The sequence below is a fragment of the Petaurus breviceps genome, unplaced genomic scaffold (assembly GCF_028583685.1).
Source record: "Petaurus breviceps papuanus isolate PSGF00001 unplaced genomic scaffold, PetGlider_PUasm1.0 446, whole genome shotgun sequence".
In the NCBI taxonomy this organism is placed as follows: Eukaryota; Metazoa; Chordata; class Mammalia; order Diprotodontia; family Petauridae; genus Petaurus; species Petaurus breviceps.
This window is the reverse complement of record NW_027186338.1, coordinates 3219215-3237816: the sequence shown is the minus strand read 5'-3', so window position 1 is coordinate 3237816 and position 18602 is coordinate 3219215. Positions and strand designations below refer to the sequence as shown.

At 48.9% G+C, this 18602-nt stretch overlaps 1 protein-coding gene across 1 annotated transcript in view; it reads right to left on the bottom strand.

The window, feature by feature from the left end:
* The window catches only part of POLR1A (RNA polymerase I subunit A), an 84055-nt gene that overhangs the window by 41410 nt on the left and 24043 nt on the right, over nucleotides 1-18602 (bottom strand). Inside the window, exons 10-14 of the mRNA XM_069101069.1 lie at nucleotides 15452-15622; nucleotides 15211-15333; nucleotides 12677-12907; nucleotides 8843-9097; nucleotides 3146-3337 (exon numbers count right to left, since the gene is read on the bottom strand). Of these exons, the coding sequence (XP_068957170.1) occupies nucleotides 3146-3337; nucleotides 8843-9097; nucleotides 12677-12907; nucleotides 15211-15333; nucleotides 15452-15622 (972 nt within the window). The remainder of the gene's footprint in view (nucleotides 1-3145; nucleotides 3338-8842; nucleotides 9098-12676; nucleotides 12908-15210; nucleotides 15334-15451; nucleotides 15623-18602) is intronic.

The window sequence follows — 18602 nt, the reverse complement described above, 5'->3', positions numbered from 1 at the left end:
CACTTTCTTCCAGAACAAGCACTTCTGTACGCCTCTGAGAGTCTCCATTAAATCACCGATTATGCTGCTTTGACAGCCCCGGCCCCAGGCCTTGGTTTATATCTCTCTGTCTGCCTGTCTCTCTCTCCTCCATTAAATCACTGTTTTCTCACTGTAATGATAATGGCCTAGAACAGAGCTGAAGGGGAGCACGTGCCTTCCTCCACTGCAGAGACGCAGGGACTGAGGACAGGAATGTCCCACGCTGTCAGACAGTTGCCAGGCTCGTACACTCCTCCTCAGTGACCCAGTGGATGTGGGGCTGACAGCAAGTCTCCAAAGAAGGCCAGGAAACGATACGAGTAGCTGGAAGAACCAGGCAACCAGAGAAGAAAAGGGGGCAGGCTCCCACGCCAGAGCTGCTTTGGTGCGCCACACACCTCAGACTACGTGGAGGCCACAGATGCCACGATAGTGGCAGGAAGAATGCCAAGGGTGCAACGTGCATGGCTTTCCTGGGGAGCTCACTATGTGGAGGGCAAGCCTGGCTCCCTCACCGTCCTCCTCTAGACTGAAGATAACGTGCCCCAGAGAGAAGTGAGGCCCATGGCCAAGCCTGGAGGCTGCCTCAGGGGCTCAACCCAATGAAGGGGACGCAGGGAAGACCCACAACCAACAGCCACTTATTTATTCCCTGCCAAGGTCATGTGTGTTCACAGAAGCAAGACACGCTGCCTCCTTGCCCAGCATGGCCTCAGAGAGTATCCTGTACCTTACGTTCCAATGACAAAGCAAATATGAACTCACTATCCCCAGGCCTGGGCCTCTGAAGCAGCTTACATGCGGACAGTTCAGGCGTGGCAGAGCCAGGAAGGACACAACCACTCTGACATTGGGCTGAGCACCGGCTCTGGAGTCCCGAGATGAGGCTCACTCCCACTTAGGACAATTCCCACCCACGTGACATGGGGCATTTCATCATGCTGGGCCTTGGTTATCTTCTCCATAAAATGAGGGGGCTGGATGAGCTGGCCCGAGGATCCTGCCAGCCAGAAATCTCTGCTCTGCTGACATAATGAAGCACAATCCTCCCCACCCCCTTGGAGAAAAGGATTTCCTCAAATGATGGGATACTTCATCTTTGGCTGTGTACACAATACAAATCAAAGGATGGCTGAAATCACCAACTTCACAGCCAGAATGGGGCATCACGGTCCGACTCTCAGGGACAGTGCCTTGCAATCAGAAGGACCTGGCTGAGCCGTGCCCCTGCCCCTTCTCAGGAAGGCTGACTGACCTCGCAGCAGCCCCAGTGCTCTCAGCCAAAGTGCCAGATGAACTGGTGCTCTGTATCAGTGGGGGAAGTTTCCACACTGGGAGTGAAAGACCAACTGAAGAAGGTTTTAGAGGCAGCACTGCCAAGGACGGGCCTATGGCGCAGGGACTTCCTTTCCATGTACAAGGCAGAGGCAGGTCTGACTAGTGGGGGTGGATCTACCTACTCACTCGCGCCTGGGCATCAGGTGGTCCCCCCTGGGCTAATAAGAACAGAAGAACTCTTGGAATCCACCTCCTCAGGTGGCACACGCCCTGAGGCTGCCCTTGTGGTCTCATTCTCACTGAGGGGGCAGCAGCAGCTGCTTTAGGACATGGGACATTAAGCCATAGGAAACCAGCCTCGGGAGCTGAGAGAGCAGGGCCACCAGCCATGTGCTGCCTCGCCGGTGCTGGCCTTCCCAAGGGCAAGGCCATTCTTTCCAGCCAGAGTCTGGCTGCACCAGAGACATCCGCTTCCAGGCCAGAGGGCAGCGCTCTGCATGCAGCTTTAAAAGGCAAGCCATCCTTCCTGGCACAGGATTTCAACCATTACTAATGATGACAAAGACTGATGACTTCCAGTGGGAAAAGAAGAGCTGGGGAAACAGTAAACAAACTTCCCAGGGCTGGAACTTGCTTTTTAAGCAGAATCCTGTTTCAGGACCAGAAATTGCCCCATCTCCAAGGTCAAAGGGCTTGACCTGGCTGCAAAACTCCCCACTCTGACCCTTTACCCACACAAGGGCTCTGCCTCCCAAATCCTCCCACTAACTGCTAGCACTTACAGAGCCCCTACTGTGTGTCAGCAACTGTGCTAGGCACTTACAAAAATTATCATTCCTGTCCTCGTCAGCTCTGCTCAGCCCCACAACTAGTCCAACCTCCACCTGGGTTCTGACCCACTCCATAGTGCCCCAGAGAACCCCTGTGCGAAGGAGTGAGGCCACTCCTCAGCCTCTCTTCTCACTGCACACACAGACTGAGGAGGGCTGGGCCCACTCCATCGCTTCCACCACTGTCTCCAGATCACTCCTCTGTGGACCACCACCACCAGCCTCTCCTCTTCCAAGGCCTATTTACATCTTTGGTGCTACTGTCTGCTTGCCCTGATCCAGGTCACTCTCCCAACTTTCTCAGCCCAGTCTCCTGCTATCATCTCCAGAGACTCGTGCTGAAGCCCTTCCTGCCACCCAACCTCTTAATTCCTTAGTGCCAGGGGCCTTTTCCTCCTGTGCTGCATTTCAGGCACACGCCAGCAGGCCAGCACATTAGGCCTCACCAGCTCTCCAAGGTGCACCAGCTTCAGAATAACTCACCCTGAGACTGGGCCCAGCCCCCAGCCTCTTACCTTCCACCCTGCCCCCACCTCCACTCAGAGGGACAGTACGCTTTACCCTTCCTCAATCTATTTATCTTTGTAGATTAATATCCTATAGAAGAAATCACGTCAGGGCAGAAGAGACTGTAAAGAACAGCATTCTGAAGAAGGAAAAGAAGGAATCACTAAGGAAACGGCTGGGGCGGACCGGAAGGCTCAGTAATCAACTTAGAGCTTTTAAACGATAAATACGAAAGACAGTGGCGAGGAGGGTGAAGGACGACAAATACCAACGTGGGGCACCCTGTAAAATGGACCCAGCCTGGCCAGGAAGGCTGATGGGAAGAGAGAGAGGCATTCCCAGAAGGCTCGGGATGTGGGCATGACGCTGATGGGGAAGGAGACACGAGTCCGCCTGCTTAGCTTTCATCTTGTTTCTCAGTTGTTGGGGCTTTTCTGTTTGTTTTTGGTTTTTTCTGCCAAGGAGAACATTCTTGGACTGAAAAGGACAGAAGAATGGCTGATTTTTACCTGTTTTCCTGTCCACAGGGGGTAGGGCTTGAGAATGGCAGGAGGAAAGATTTTCACTCGTCCGATTTTGTCCGTCAGTCCTCGGTACACAAGCTCCATGTACTGCTCCCGTGTGAAGAAGCAGCTCCGGGTGGTCATCCTGGCACCAGAGACCATGTGATCCTGGATCAAGCCAGCCAATGGCTGGCCATCCTGACAGACCAAAGCACAGAGGGCAGGAGAAAGAGGAGAAGACACTTTTAGAGGCAAACTTAAATCTCTAATCATGCGTTTCAAGGCTCTCCAGCAAGCGTTTCTTCCAGGACACTCTATCCTGGACTAGTCTGTTCCCCTGCCCCCGCAAAAAATACCCTGTAGACTGCCCTGGCCCCACCAACTCATGTCCACGTTTGCTGTCAGCCCATCACTTCCCTGAAGGACCTTTTCTCCTCCATCAAACTGCCATGCCCAGCTCAGGGACTCTTGAGGGCTGTCCCACCGGTCTCACCAGGAAATACTCTACACACACTTGAAGATAAGCTGTGGCCACTGGCCATCAGACAAGCTGCAAGTGTCCACAGCATTTCCCATAGGTCAATCTCCTATTTACAGGAGCTCAGACTAGAAGCTCTCTGCGAGTGTGGGCTGTTCTATTCTTTGTATTTATAATCCCATGGCTGGCCTAGCAGGGTGCCTAGAATAGATCAGGTGCTTAATAAATGCTTGCTGATTGACACAGTCCCTTGAAAGAGAGGATGACAGCTCTCTGATGTCACTTCTCCACAGGGGTCATCACCATTCAAGGCTTATCATAGACCCTGGGGAAATGTAAGCTATCAGGCTCCAGATCCACCAATAAGCCAGCAGGCATTTATTAAGCACTCTGTGCTAGGCACCGGGGATACAAAGATTAAAAAAAAAAAGGGAAATTATTCCTGCCCTCAAGGAGCTAATGATCTATCCAGAGACAACACGTGGGTATGTAAGCACACGCAGAATAAATATGAGACACAAGGGAGTTAAATACAAGACAGCTGGGGGGGGGGGGGGGAGACAGGAAACAAGATACATCATAGAAACCTCAAGATGCAAACTTCATTTGATGCTTCCAACCTCAATCACTTCCTGATTCCTAATTAACTTAGTCATGACTCTGGTGTTTGCTTGTGGCAGTACATAAGGTATTTAAATGACTTCTAAAAATTAAAAACTGTGGCTGGAGTGACTAACATTTGTTAAAAAACAATTTGCACAAATGATTTTTTTGGATGGGCATTAGGATGGGTGGGTGGGGGCAGTTCAGATATCTAGAGATGGCATTTTTGTTATTTTTTAAAAACATGTTTATAATCATGTTTTATAAATGTGGAACTAATAACCACCATGCATGTGGTATATTAGGGTTTGCAAAGCAGTTTCCTCAGGGAGTAATAACACTCATACAGCTTAAAGATGAAGAGACTGTGGCACATACAGGGCAATCTTACTAAGAAGGGGAACGTCAGGGTGGGGAGCCTGCGGCCTCGAGGCCACATGTGGCGGCTTTCTAGGTCCTTGGGTGCGGCCTTTCGCAGAACAGATCCTTTTATGGAGGGGATTTGTTCTGTGAGGTCTAGAGTCTGTCCGAGGGCCGCACCTGAGGCCCTAGTGCACCACACATGGTCTCGAGGGCGCAGGCTCCCCCTGGACAATCTGTGGCCTATGGGCTCACGGCTCTGGAGCTGGCAGGGGCCTTGGATGCTCAGTGAGGAATATGAGAAGGCCTTGCAGGGAACCAAGAAAGAAGACTCGAGGGACCGTGGAAAGAGCAAGAAGCCAACGGAACCAGAAGCTGCGAGGAAACAATCATCAGCAAGCCCGGCCCCAGGAGAGGGGAGGGGAGCGGAGCCCGGGAGATGCTGCCAGACACAACTATTTTCTCACCATTTTTATTCTCTGCTGTAAGGGATGGCTCTCTGAGAGGGGGAGGAGAGTGATGCCTTGGGAAATGTAGACGATATAAAATATATACCTCCATATACATCAATAAAGCTATACATAAAATTAAAACACTGGCTCCACAAAAAATAGTCGACTTTTAAAGCCCTCTCTATACAGTGTCTACATGACTGCTGCAGAGCACCATGGGAGGCCATCACTTAACCTCTCACTCCCTGGATAAGCCATTTAATCCCTGTGGGCCTTGGTTTCTTCAATGATGAAGGGAGGGGTCTGGAATAGCTGCCCCTGAAGGCCCCTCCTGGCTCTCAAGCCTATGTTCCTAAGTGGCAGGTGGGAGGCTGGAACCCAGGACCCCACAGCACACTCACTGAGAACCACATAAGCAGACAGCAACCCCAAGGTCGAAAAAGCTTATTCATGTGACCCCTGAATCCTGGGGCCACAGGAACAGCACAATTCCAGCAGGGGAAAGGACATAGGTGTGAGGCCCTCCTGCCCAGATGAAGCCTCAGCTGTCTGTACGGGAGGAAGTACAAATTGCTAACAGAAGTAAGAGCTCAGATTGTGTGTTCTGAAAACCCGCTGCAGGGTCTTGTTAGGCAGGTCAAGTCAAGCTGGCATCCAACATTCTCCTGGTCATAGACCTTCTGCCAATAAGTGTGACTTCCCTCCTTCTTGTTGGGCCCCCCGGGTGGCAGCCAGGTAGCACAGCCGTGGCTTGGCAGTTACCTTAAGGGCCAAACTAAGTAATGCCAATCACTTGCAAACAATAATCAGGGCCCCTGGGAGGGACCCAGAAGGACCTACAGAAGATGCTGCCTGTCACAATTCCTGTATGAGACCAGAAAGATGCCTGAACCAAAGGCCAGGCAAGTCCACCTGCTCTCTGGTTTATGCTGCTGAACACAATGCTGGACAACTGTTACTATCAAAGTTCAAGATTAATCAGAAAAGAATTTTCTGGTCAAGCCAGTGTGCAACAGGGAACCTTCTTTGTGCTGTAACACCTTCCAAAGGGCCCCTTCAGTCCAGGGTCAGCCAAGGAGGCTGGACACTTGGCTCCCTTGGACACGGGACCCAGGCAGCTTACCCCCTGTCGAGAGAGAGACAGAGACAGAGAGAGAGTGTGGGGGGGGTGGGGGGAAGCATTGAGCTATGAAGCTCCTTCCAACTCCAAATCTAAGATTCTACATCTACCCCAGAGGCCCAAAGGAAGGTGGCCTCCTGACCATTAAGTGAACTGAATTGTTGTTTACCAAGTATTAAGTTGGAGGGTCTTCATATGACTCGTCTATTCAACAATGAGGCCCATGCTGGGGGTGAGGGGCACATCTTAGCTACATTCCATAGCCCCCAGGGCCCACCAACGGGGAGCTGACCTATGTCAGCCAGACTGAATTCACTGACCCAGAACGGACAAAGAACCACTGCCCCACAGAAAGAGAACAGCAATCCTGGGAATGGACACCACCAGGTGTTCTACTCTGCCTCTTTTTAAGAATGAGAGGCTTTATTCAATAAATGGAAAAGGAAAGACAAGTTGGGGTAGAGAAAAGGAGAAAGATTTAGAGAGAGAGAAAGAGAGGGAGGGGAATGAGGGAGAGAGGAAGAGAGAGAGAGAGGAAGGAGGAGAGACAAAGAGGGAGGGATGGGAAAGAGGGAGAGGAGGGGCAAATCCAAATTCTCATCTTTTTACCTACAATTATAGAATAAATACAGAGCCACCGGCCCCGTCCCTTGACAAAAAAAGGTTAATGAAAGTTTTACAGCATATGATGAACAGAACTCGCCTACACTTAGGTGTTGGTCTGCCACTTAACAGTCACTGAGCACCTACTATGTGCCATTCGGAGCTGGGGATACAGAAAGAGGCTACACAAGGGACTCATGGTCTGAGGAGGGAGACAGCACACAAACAGAGCTATACACAGAGCGACTAGGGAGTGATGGAGAGAAGGCAGGCTCCAAGGGGGCTGGCTGCTGAGGAAGCCAGAGACAGGAGGGCAGGAGTTCCAGAGAGTGTGCCTGGAGCCGGGAGAGGGAGACAGAGGGTCTGGCTCCTGGAATGGCCAGGAGGCCGAGCCCTGGATCTGAGCACAGGTGGGGCAGGGGAAGGCCTGGGGAACAGGCGGGCCTGAGCTCAGTCTGTGCTCATCCAGTGCTGACAGCTTTCTCCCCACTACCCCTGTGCCCTAACGGACCAGATGAGGAAGGGAGAGATTACTCTCCTGACCAGAGGAGGGAGCAAATTGAGTAACTCGTCCAGCGCTCTAGCAAACGACAGAGCTGGGGACTGGACTCAGGCCCCCAATCCCAGCCCAGCATCTGGTCCTGGACCACACCCCTTCAGCTCCCTAATCTCCTCCAGCCTCTGCTGAGCCCCGTCCTGGTGAATGCCTCATGTTTGTGGGCCCTGGGCCCCATGAACGTGGCTCTGGGGCCTGCTGGCTGGTTCGGCCAGAGGTGCCCACAAGGTGATCTCAGCTGTGCCTCCCAGTGCTCACAGGACCAAGCCTGCGAGCGATTCAGGGCCACAAAGGGTCCAGTCCCAAAGGCGTGGATAAGAAACACTCCCCACTCTGTCCATTTTTAGCTAGTTCTGAAGACTCATTCTTCTCTGCTGTCCAAGCTTCAGCTCATCTGACTTCCCCATGACCCTTCAAAGTCACAATGAAAAGGCTCTTTTCAGATGAAATAAGGCTATTTCCCAACCTAAATCTAAATGAGAGGGCTCATTCTATCATGTCCTCAAACCCTTTTTTAGAGTGTTTTTTTTTTCAGCTTTATTTTTTTTCCAATTACATATAAAAATAATTTTTAACCCTTGTTTTTTTTTTTTAATTTTGAGTTCCAAATTCTCTCAGACCCTTCTGTAAGAGACTACTCTTAAGGAGTCCTGGGTCACCCCTCCCAAGTTGCCTGATGGATACAGGGACAGAGCAAGGACTTGTCATAGCTTTTGAGAGACCTGGGGAGCTAAAGAGATTCTATGGAGATGGAGAGACCCGGTGAGCAGACATTCAGGACTGCCCGCCTCAGGGCAGGCTGGGGGCACACAGGGCGTGCCTTCTATTTGTACATAGAAATAAACATACACATGCATTTCTGTGTGTGTGTGTGCACACATGCTTGAACAGAACACCATACTGTTTACCTCAAGGTAGTGTCTTTAGCCCTTCTGGTGTAAGAAATCATGAAGGGTCCTTGCTCTGTGTTTCTATATATATATATGCCCATGTCTGCACACACGCGCACACACACACACATACACACGCACACACACATGCACACGGGCACACACACATGCACACACCCTCTGTACCACAAGTCTGAACAGAGAACAGTCCCTTGGTAGCTCTGAGGGGTTCTGAAGCTAGAGAAGAACAAAGACCAGAAGTAAGAAAAGTAAATCACGTAGTCATGCTATGTTCTTGGAGCTGCCCAGAGGAATGCCTGGTACCAAAGGTGGCTACCACTTCAGTCACTTTCAGGCTGTGTAATCCTGGACCAGTCACTTTCCCCCTGGGCCTAGTCTCTTTCTCTACAAGGAGGGAACTGGCTCAGGTGGCCTCCAAACTCCAAGCCCACCTTCACCACAAGCCCTTTCAGACCCCTTCCCGCCCTCCCACCCTGCCCCTCCTCATACGGCACCAAGCCTGCGTATAATTCCTGATGCACATGCTGCCTCTCATGAGGACAAGGACTGTCCACTTTATCCCTGGGTCTCCAGGGCCTGGCCCAGCGCCCATAACACCAATGTGCCTCAAGTTAACCTACCTTTGGCACCAGGTACTGCTCATCAGTAGAGGCCAGCACGCAGGCCTCGGCCCGGCCCAGCTCACTCTGGGGGAAGTGAGCATTCATTTCATCTCCATCAAAGTCGGCGTTGTACGCCTTGCAGTTGGCGTAGTGGAGGCGTAAGACTTTCTCTGAAGGCAGGATTCTGGCCCGGTGGGCCTGGATGGAGGGTCTGTGCAGGGTGGGCTGGCGGTTCAGTAGGAGCACATCACCATTCTTCACATGACGGCACACCTAAGTCAAATACAGAGAGTGTGACAGGGACAGGGCGACGTCTGCTGGCCTCTGTGGCTCAAGAAGTCTCCTGAACCATGCATCCCGCCGAGCAGACTTCTGTAAACTAAAATCCTTGGCACCCTCTCTTAATTTCTGTGTGTGCGCTTCAGAGCATTGTTGTTTAGTGGCCTCGGTGTGTCTGACTTGTCGTGAAGCCACACATGTATGACAGTCCGTGTATATCCTCACTCCCGCCTCTTGACCCTCCCAGCCCTTCCACACTGCCCTCTGGAACGTCCCTGCAGTCTAAATCTTGTCCTCCCTCGCTCCTTCCGTCCGCAGGCCCCACCTTGTGACAGCCTCCCTGGCCTCCCGTTCCAGCACTGGCTGCACCTTCACTCATTCCCCTCAAGCTCCCTGCTCCCCAGCACCATGGCCAGTTTCCTCCTCTTCCTCCATCATTCAGTGGCCTCTCCTCTGACAGGCTCCTCCTATCTGCCACTAATCAGAATCCTGGTAGCTGCTGTCTACAGATCCCTAAGTCACTCCCCATCCTGGCTTTTCATTTTTCTCACCTCTCCAACTCCTACCTTCATACTAGCAGACTTCAATAAACACAATAAATCTCCCTCAAATACCTTAACCTTTCAGGTCCTCAACCTATCCACCTCCCATGAGCTACTTACTCCTCCACCCTCGCTCAGTCACACACAAAGACAGTCAAACCTTGGTGGTCTCAAAAAGAGAAGAGCCTGCAGGGGAGTGGGTGAGGAGAGGGTAAAGGCTGAAAAGGGGAGGAAAGACGGGAGAGACAGGGTTTATTGTAGGCAGTACGGAAGCAGTGGGTAGACAGGGAGAGACTGAAGACAAGAGTAGGGATGATAAGCAGAAAGCAAGGTACCAGAGAGGATGGAATGGAATGGGATTCCTTGTACATATGGAAAGCCTGACCTTGGCAGAACCCAGGGGTAAAGTGGGGTAAGGAGGAGGGAGAAGAGGGAGCTCTCAGTGAGTGGCGTCAAATTTTTCAGTGACATATGAGGTAAGATTCAGTTGAAAGAGTATAGGCGGGCGGGGGGGGGGGGGGCGGTGTTCTAATTTCTTCCCATACTGAGGGCAAGTCCCCAGGATATGATCTAGGGATGAGAACACAGAATGAGAGGCACTGCTTCTGCCCACTAAGGAAGGCTAAAGCACAGGCAATCGAGTTCAGTGGATATAGGTCAGTGTCCGTGGACTGTTTTCTTTGGTCCACAGAGGCTGGGGGATACAATAGGTTATTTTCTGTGCCTGATTCAACTTTTCTTGGTTATTTTCAACCTCAGAAGCCAGCAGGCAGCTCTGAAAATCACCTTCCATAAAGGTCAGCCCTCTGTGCTCCCTGGAACTCCCCCACATGAATGACAAAATTAGCTAAAAATGTCCAGGTTTCCTAGGAGACTTGGACTCCACAAATTCCCATGAGCCCTGGCCAGGGTTTTGGAAGCTCAAGTGCGTCACTCGGCCTGAAGTGACCTAGAAGGTCTGGGTTCTTAGCTTCTCAGGATAGAAACTGCTCAGTACTGTGGCCCCAAACCACATATCTCATAAGCACTGCCTAGGAGCTTGCTTTCATGGAAACAGAGATAGAATCACAGCTACACAAACATTATAGGCAGCTGGGAATTACAATGGGAAAACACGTTGGCCAAATGGGCCTGCAGCTATAAAGCCCAACAGGAGTCAGAGATCATCGGGGCAAGGGTCAAAGTGCTCACAGCAGAGCAGTTCACAGGCTCCATGGCTGACCATCTGTGATGGGTCAGGGGGAAAAGGTGATGGGCCACTATTCCCTTTGTTTACTAAATTCCATTCCATATTCTGCCTATACAAAGGAACTAGCCCAACCAAGCCAAACATCAGAAGCTGCCATACATCCAGCCTTGCCAATTAACATCACTGATCCCCCAAAGAGCTTTAACCAGCTAAACCCCCGACTCTGCCCCATCCAGGGACATTCATATAGCAAAGAGGGATGAGACCTATGAGGCCCTCCCAGGTGAGGAAATGCAAGAGAAAACCTCTCAAACTTAGAGCGGTCTAGAGCAGGGATTGGATGGATCCCTGTTGGCCAGAAACACTGAGAAAACCACAAATTAACATTATCTGTGCTATACCATACTTTTCTTTACTCTCTTCAACATTTAACAATGATATTTAAGTCTGGTTCATTCTGTGCTAGAGAGAAGTAAGTCTAAGAGCTCTGGCCTAGAACACTGAGAGATTACAGAAGTTACAAAGGTCACAGAGCCTTGAATTCAGGCTTTCTTGACTTCAAAGCCGACTACCCATCTTCTAGGCCATGCCGCCTTTCACATTATATTGTTGTTTTTCAGTCCTTTCAGTCATGTCTAACTCTCTGTCCCCCTTTCAGAGTTTTCTTGGCAAAGATACTAGAGTGGCTTTCCATTTCCTTCTTCAGCTCATTTTATAGATGAGGAAATTGAGGCAAAGGCAAAATGACTTGCCCAAGGTCACAGAGCTAGGAAGTATCTGAGGGCAGATTTGAACTCAGGTCCTCTTGACCCAGGTCTGGCTCTCTATCAACTGGACCACCTAGCTGCCCTGTATGCCTTTCACAGAGGAGCTTTAATACATAATTGGTGTAACTGAACTGAACTGAACAGCTCCTGTCAGTCACACTGGGTGCCTCCATCACCAGCAACGTCAATCTGGCCCCTCCAGGACAAGTTCATCCCACTCCCTACATGCCAGGCTCTATGCTCAGTGCTAGACAGACAAAAGTAAACAGCAAATAGGCCCTGTCCTCAGGAAGCTCGTGTCCTCTATTCCCTTTCTCTGCTCCTACTCCCAGTTCCAACACTAGCCTGCAGCTTCCCTTATGGCTAAGCTCACTCCTCCCTCTAAGCCAGAAATTCTTTTTTTTTTTTTAAAGCAATTGGGGTTAAGTAACTTGCTCAAGGTTATACGGCCAGGTGTTTCTGGGTGGGTGCTAAGTGTCTGAGCCCGGATTCGATCCCAGGTCATCCCGACTCTGGGGCTGGTGCTCTTACTCACTGTAGCCAGAAATTCTTAAACTGGGAATCTGTGAACTTGTTTTTTCTTTTTTAATATTCTGATAACTGTGCTTCAACATGCTTGGATTCCTTTGTAATCCAACGTATTTCATCTTATGTATATAAGTATTTATTGAGCTTCCACAATGTGCCAGAGATGGTCTAGGCCCATGGAAAAAAGAAAAGCCAAGTACAACTGAGTGCCAAGTGTTATGGTGGTCCTGATCACAAGGGAGACAGGGGATGAGAAAAGGCAAACAATATGGGTGGTCCTAGAAAACTGGATGGAGGAGGTGGCAATGGAAGCGAGATGTGTCTGCATCGACTTTCTCCCCTCCCACCTGCCATACTAACTGAGTGTAAAAAGCACATCTCCCCTCCATCCCATAGATCACAGGGAGCTAGCTCCCCATGGAGCAACATGGCCAGGGAAAGACAAACCAAAGACCACACTGGTGTTTCAGCAGCAGCTTGCTAGTATGCCGACGACCCTGGAACCGAGGGGAGGTGTAAGGAAAGGCTGAGCTCAGACGGTACTTACCACTTTTGCTCCTTGGGGCTTGAGAGTGCCAGTGACAGGGGTGAGGAGCTGCTTGGCCACAGCCTCCCTCTGGCTCACATCAGTGGTGCTGAGAGCTGTGCGGCTGCCATCCTCATTGATGACCATCGAGGCTCCGGGGTGCACGTTGGGGCCATTGATGACCGCCTGCCTCAGCTCCTGGACGTTCCACGGAGTCACTGGTTGAGGGTAGGTCAGTTTTGTGGCAAACACCTGAAAATTGATACAAGACTTATGGCATTGGAAGAAAAGCTAAAAAAGCCTTCTTCACCTGCTCCCTCCCATCTCAGCTCCCTCCACCCCTGCACCTCACTGTGTGGATGGCAGACCTGTGGCTTCATTAGTACATGGAACATCCAGCTGAGGAAACCCCCTGCACCAATGCAAATTAGAGGCACCCTGGAGTGGTGGATGCAGCAGTGAACTCAAGTTTGGGAGACCTGGGCTCAGACCCTACCTCAGACACTTACTAGCTGTGCCCCATGGTAAATCAGCTCCTCTCTAGGTGCAGACAGGTGCTAATCTGCATTGGCAGAGCCCTTCCCTCTAGCAAGGAAGCCCAGTCCAGCCCAGTCCAGTCCAGTCCAGAGATGATCAAGGCTGCCAAGGTGCTGCATACTGCACTGGAACACCACCACAAGTGTGAGGGAGTTGCTGCAAGGACTGACCTCAATTGCTACATGGGGGAAACAGGCTCTTGGAGAGGAAGTGACTGGCCCAGGGTCACCGAGCCAGCATGAGCCGGAGGCTAACTTCACATCCAGAGTCTCAGCTACAATCCCACACATGAAGCTGAACCAAACCTGTCCTCTGGGATGCTCGGCATCATTCAAGTCCCTTGGGACGGTGTGCCAAGCTGGCCTGGGGCTGGCCTTGCTGCAGAGAGCAGCGGACCAGACTCAGGAAGGTTTCCCTGGGGCTCCCCACTGTCTCTTTACTCAGCTGTCCAGCACTGCCTACAGAGGATGCTTTTCCCCAGGGGTCTGACCAGCATGGGACCATGAATCCCTTGCTTAACTGTCCCAAGCTTCCCCCATGGAGCCTAAACATCCCCTGGAGAGACGAGGCAGCCGGCATCCAAGCAGCAATCTGAGGGCTTCAGCTCTGCTCATTATCAGCACTCCACAAGTCCCAGAGAGTAACCTCTCTGTGGAGAGAATTAAACTGTCGGCTCATTAGTAACCCAGAAGTACAGAGAAACCAAAGTCCAATGGCAGGCAGCTGTTAATGACTGATGTCACTAGCCTGACAAAGCATCTCTGAACAGAGAGCTAGCAGAAAGAGGAAACGGGGTAAGTGGATGCCTAGGGTGGCTCCTGGAAGGAGCTGAGGGGCCGCTCCTTTGTGCCTGCCTCAGGCCTCTCTGGCATAGGGTGCTGCCCTGGGAGGGCAGGTAAGGGGATCTGGGTTCAAATCCTATCTGTGGCATTTCCTACCTATGGGACCCTGGGTAAATCCCTTAACCTCCTCGGGTCTGTTTCCATATCTGCAAAATGGGGGGAGGGAGGGGAGTCAGACTAGATGGACTCTCGGCTCCTTTGGGCTCCAGATCTAGGTGCCTCTGATCCTCTCTGCGACCTTTGGAGGGTCATGTATCTGTTTCTTCATCTATAAAATAATGGGGTACAACTAGGGAATGAGCTGTGCGGCCTAGGGCAAGTGACTGCATCAAGAGGCTTCCACTGGTAAGACAGGAGGCCTGGAAGAGGCAACCTCAAGGATACCTTCCAGTTCTGCCCTCTAGGACCTGGAGAAGAACTGGGCCCAAGGCTCCGCTCCGTGATCAGTTTCCTCATCTCTAAAAGGGGTAGGGACTGACGCTACTGACCCCCCTCCAACAAGGTCACAGGGTTACTGTGAAGCCAGATGATAGAAAAGAGGGAACTCAATGCATCCCCCTGAAAGCATGTGCCCTCCGGACAGAGCCAGCACAACATGCTGGGTGCAAATAAGGAAACGCTTGGGGAAGCACCTACTCTGCACCAGAAGCTGGGAACACAAAGAGAGCCGTGCACAACACACCAGTTCTCTCCAGCTGGACCCTGGCACGTCTGGGCTCCGGCAGCAAAGTGAGTAATGATAACTGGTATTTATCAAGAGCACTGATGCTTGCAAAGCTTCTCACAACCACAATCTCGTCTGAGTGTAATCGTCCCACTTCATGGACGAGAAGGGCTCAGAGGGAGAGGGCCCTGCCCAGGCCACAAGGAGAGGAAGGGCTAGCAGCACACCAGGAGACCTGACTGCCAAGTCTGCACACCATCCCTCAGAGGTGACGCGGGACAGGCCGCCACACGCACAGGGAAGTCACCCTTCTGGGAGATGGTGAGTGGGCTGTGACCGAGGAGGAGCTAAGAGGGACGTCTCTGTCATAACTGGCCAAAAAGTCCTTGGATACAGACCCCCTGCACGGAAGTGGGCAGACACTCGGACTTCCACGGCCTACTGAGGTCCGCCGTCCCAGACCCTCTGCAAACGACTCCCACCCCTGGCTTGTAGCAGCCCCCTTGACTCACCATGGGGATCCCAATTTCATTGGTGTTAATGTACATGTCCGGGCAGATGACTGAGCGAGCGGCATAGTCAACACGCTTCCCCATCATGTGCTTCCGAAACAAGCCTTCCTTCTTCTCCAGGATCTTTTGTGGTAAAGGAAACAAAGGAAGCGAATGAGAACCGGGCAGCTGCCTCACTGTAGCTGGTCCTAGGTGGGCTCCTCCTCCTGCCTTGAGGTGGGGGAGAAGAGCTGCCACTCACCTGCCGGATGCCAGGGTACTTCTCTATCATCAGCTTGTCCATATCACTGTCAAACACAATATTGACATGGCTCTGGAGGCGGATCCAAATGCCATAAAGTTTTTCTGTGAGAGACTGGCCTGGTATCATGGCAAGAAAGGAGCGGTCCATTGGAACAGTAGACTCTGCCTCCTGGGGGGAACATCAAAGACAACAGGTGGGACCACAAGCCTGAGCCCCTAAGTCAGAGGACCTGGCCCCACCTTCCCCCACATACCAAGAGCCACAGCATAGCCCAGACTGTTCCAGCCTCCTAACATTAAAGTGAAGCTGGGAGATGAGCAGAATTTTAGAAAAGTGAGATATGACAGACTTCAGGAGAAAACTGAATGGGAACAGAAAGGAATATACCTTTTATTCAACTCTACATGGCACCTTCACAAAAACTGACCACGTTACAACATAAAAACCACACAACCAAATGCAGAAAAGCAGAAATATTATATGCATCCTTTTCAGACCATAGTGCAATAAAAAGTATATTCAATAAAAGGCTGTGGAAATATAGATTAAAAATTAATTGGAAACTAAATAATCTAATCATAAAGACTGAGTAGGTCAAAGAACAAATCACAGAAACGATCAATAATTTCATTAAAGAGAATGACAACAATGAGACAACATACCAAAATTTATGGGATGCAGCCAAAGCAGTACTTAGTACTCTAAGTTACATCAATAAAACAGAGAAAGAGGAGATTGATGAATTGGGCATACAGCTAAAAAAATACTAGAAAAAGAACAGATGAAAAATCCCCAATTAAACACTAAGTTGGAAACCCTGAAAACTAAAAGAAATTAATAAATTGAAAGCAAAAAACCACTTAACTAATAAATAAAAGTTGGAGCAGATTTTATGAAGAAAAAAAAAACAGAAAAACCACTGGTTAATTTGGTTTTTTTTTTTAAAGAAAGAAAACTAAATTATCAGTATCAAAAACGAAAAGGGTGAATTCCCAACCAATGAAGATGAAATTAAAACAATTACTAGGAGCTATTTTGCCCAATTATATGCCAATAAATTTGACAATCTAAGTGAAATGGATGAATACTTACAAAAATACAAATTGCCCAGATTAACAGAAAAGGAAATAGAATACTTAAATGACACCATCTTGGAAAAAGAAACTGAACAAGCCCTCACTCAATAAGTTCTCTCAGAAAAAAATCTCCAGGACCAGCTGGATTCACAAGTAAATTTTACCAAGCATTTAAAGAACAATTAATTCCAATACTATATAAACTATTAGAAAAATAAGTGAAAAAGGAGTTCTACCAAATTCTTTTTATGACTTAAATATGGTGCTAATACCAGGACGGACAAAAAAGCAAAAATAGAGAAAGAAAACTATAGACCAATTTCCCTAATGAATATTGATGCAAAAATTTAAAATAATATATAAGCAAAGAGATGATAGCAATGTATCACAAAGCTCATACATGATGACCAAGTGAGATTTATACCAGGAATGCAGGGCTGGTTTAATATTAGGAAATCGGCATAACTGACCACATCAATAACAAAACCAACTAAAGTCATATGATTATCTTAAGAGAAGCAGAAAAAAGCTTCTGTCGAAATACAATACCCATTCCTATTAAAAACACTAGAAAGTAGAGGAATGAATTGAACTTCCCTTAAGATGGGAAGTGGTGTCTATCTAAAACCATCAGCAAGCATTATCCGCAAGGGGATAAGCTAGAAGCCTTCCCATTAAGAGCAGGGGTAGAACAAGGATGCCCACTATCACCACTGTTATTATTCTTTCAGTATTATTCGGTATTATTTCACTAAAAGAAAGTGAATTAGAAAAGGTAACGAGGAAACTAAACTCTCACTCTTTGCGAACAATACGATGGTATACTTAGAGAATCTTAGAGAACAACTAAGTAACCAGTTGATATAATTAAAACAATTTTAGCAAAGTCACAGGATGTAAAATAAATCTACACAAATCATCAGCATTTCTATATTACCAACAAAGCTCAACAGCAAGAGATAGAGAGATTCCATTTAAAGTAACTGTAGATAATATAAAAAATTTGGGAGTCTACCTGCCTAGACAAACCCAGGAACTATATGAACATGATTACAGAAGACTTTTCAAACAAATAAAGTCAGATCTGAACAAATGGAAAAATTTTAATCACTCACAGGTAGGCTGAGTCAATATAATAAAAATGACAATTCTACCTAAATTAAATTATTTAGTGTCGTATCAATCAAATTAACAAAAAATTGTTTTACAGAGCTAGAAAAAATAACAACAAAATTAATCTGGAAGTAAAAAAGGCCAAGAATAGCCAGGGAATTAATGGAAAACAAAATGTGAAGGAAAGTGACCTAGCTATAACAAATCTCAAACTGTATTTTAAAGTGGTAATCATTAAAACAATCTGATACTGGCTAAGAAACGGAGTGGGGGATCAGTGGAATAGATTAGGTCCATAATACATAGTAATAAAAGACCATAGTAATTTAGTGTTTGATAAAGTCAAAAGACTCAAGCTTGAACTCATTTTTTTACAAAAATTGCTAAGATAACTGGAAAACAGTTCGACAAAAACTAGGTATAGCCCAATACCTCACAACATATACCAAGATAAGGTCAAAATGGATAAATGATTTAGATGTAAAGGGTTTATAAATACATTAGGGGAGCATGTAAAAATGTACCTGTCAGATTTATGTATAAGGGAAGAGTTAGTGATCAAACATGAGAAAGAGAGCGTTATGGGAAGTAAAACAGTTAATTTGGTTACAAAGGGCAGAGCCAAGATGGCAGAGTAGAAACAGGACTTCCCAGCGGCTCCAGCTTCTACATCTACCAATACGTGTAAAAAATGACTCTAAACAAACTTTAGAGCTACAGAACCCACAAAGTGACAGAGAGAAACAAATCTCCGCTGAAGGCAGCCTGGCAGGCCGGCAGGAAGGGTCTAGCACACCCAAGCTGGGAGCTGAGCCCAGCCCCGCTGTAAGCTGTGTGGTTTTGGCCCCAGGGCAGCCGCAACCAGGGCTGGAGCAGACTTTAGGAGAGTGAATCACCAAGAGCTGTGGCGATTTACAGACTTCTCAACCCATAAACGCCGAAGAGCAAGGAAGGTCAGT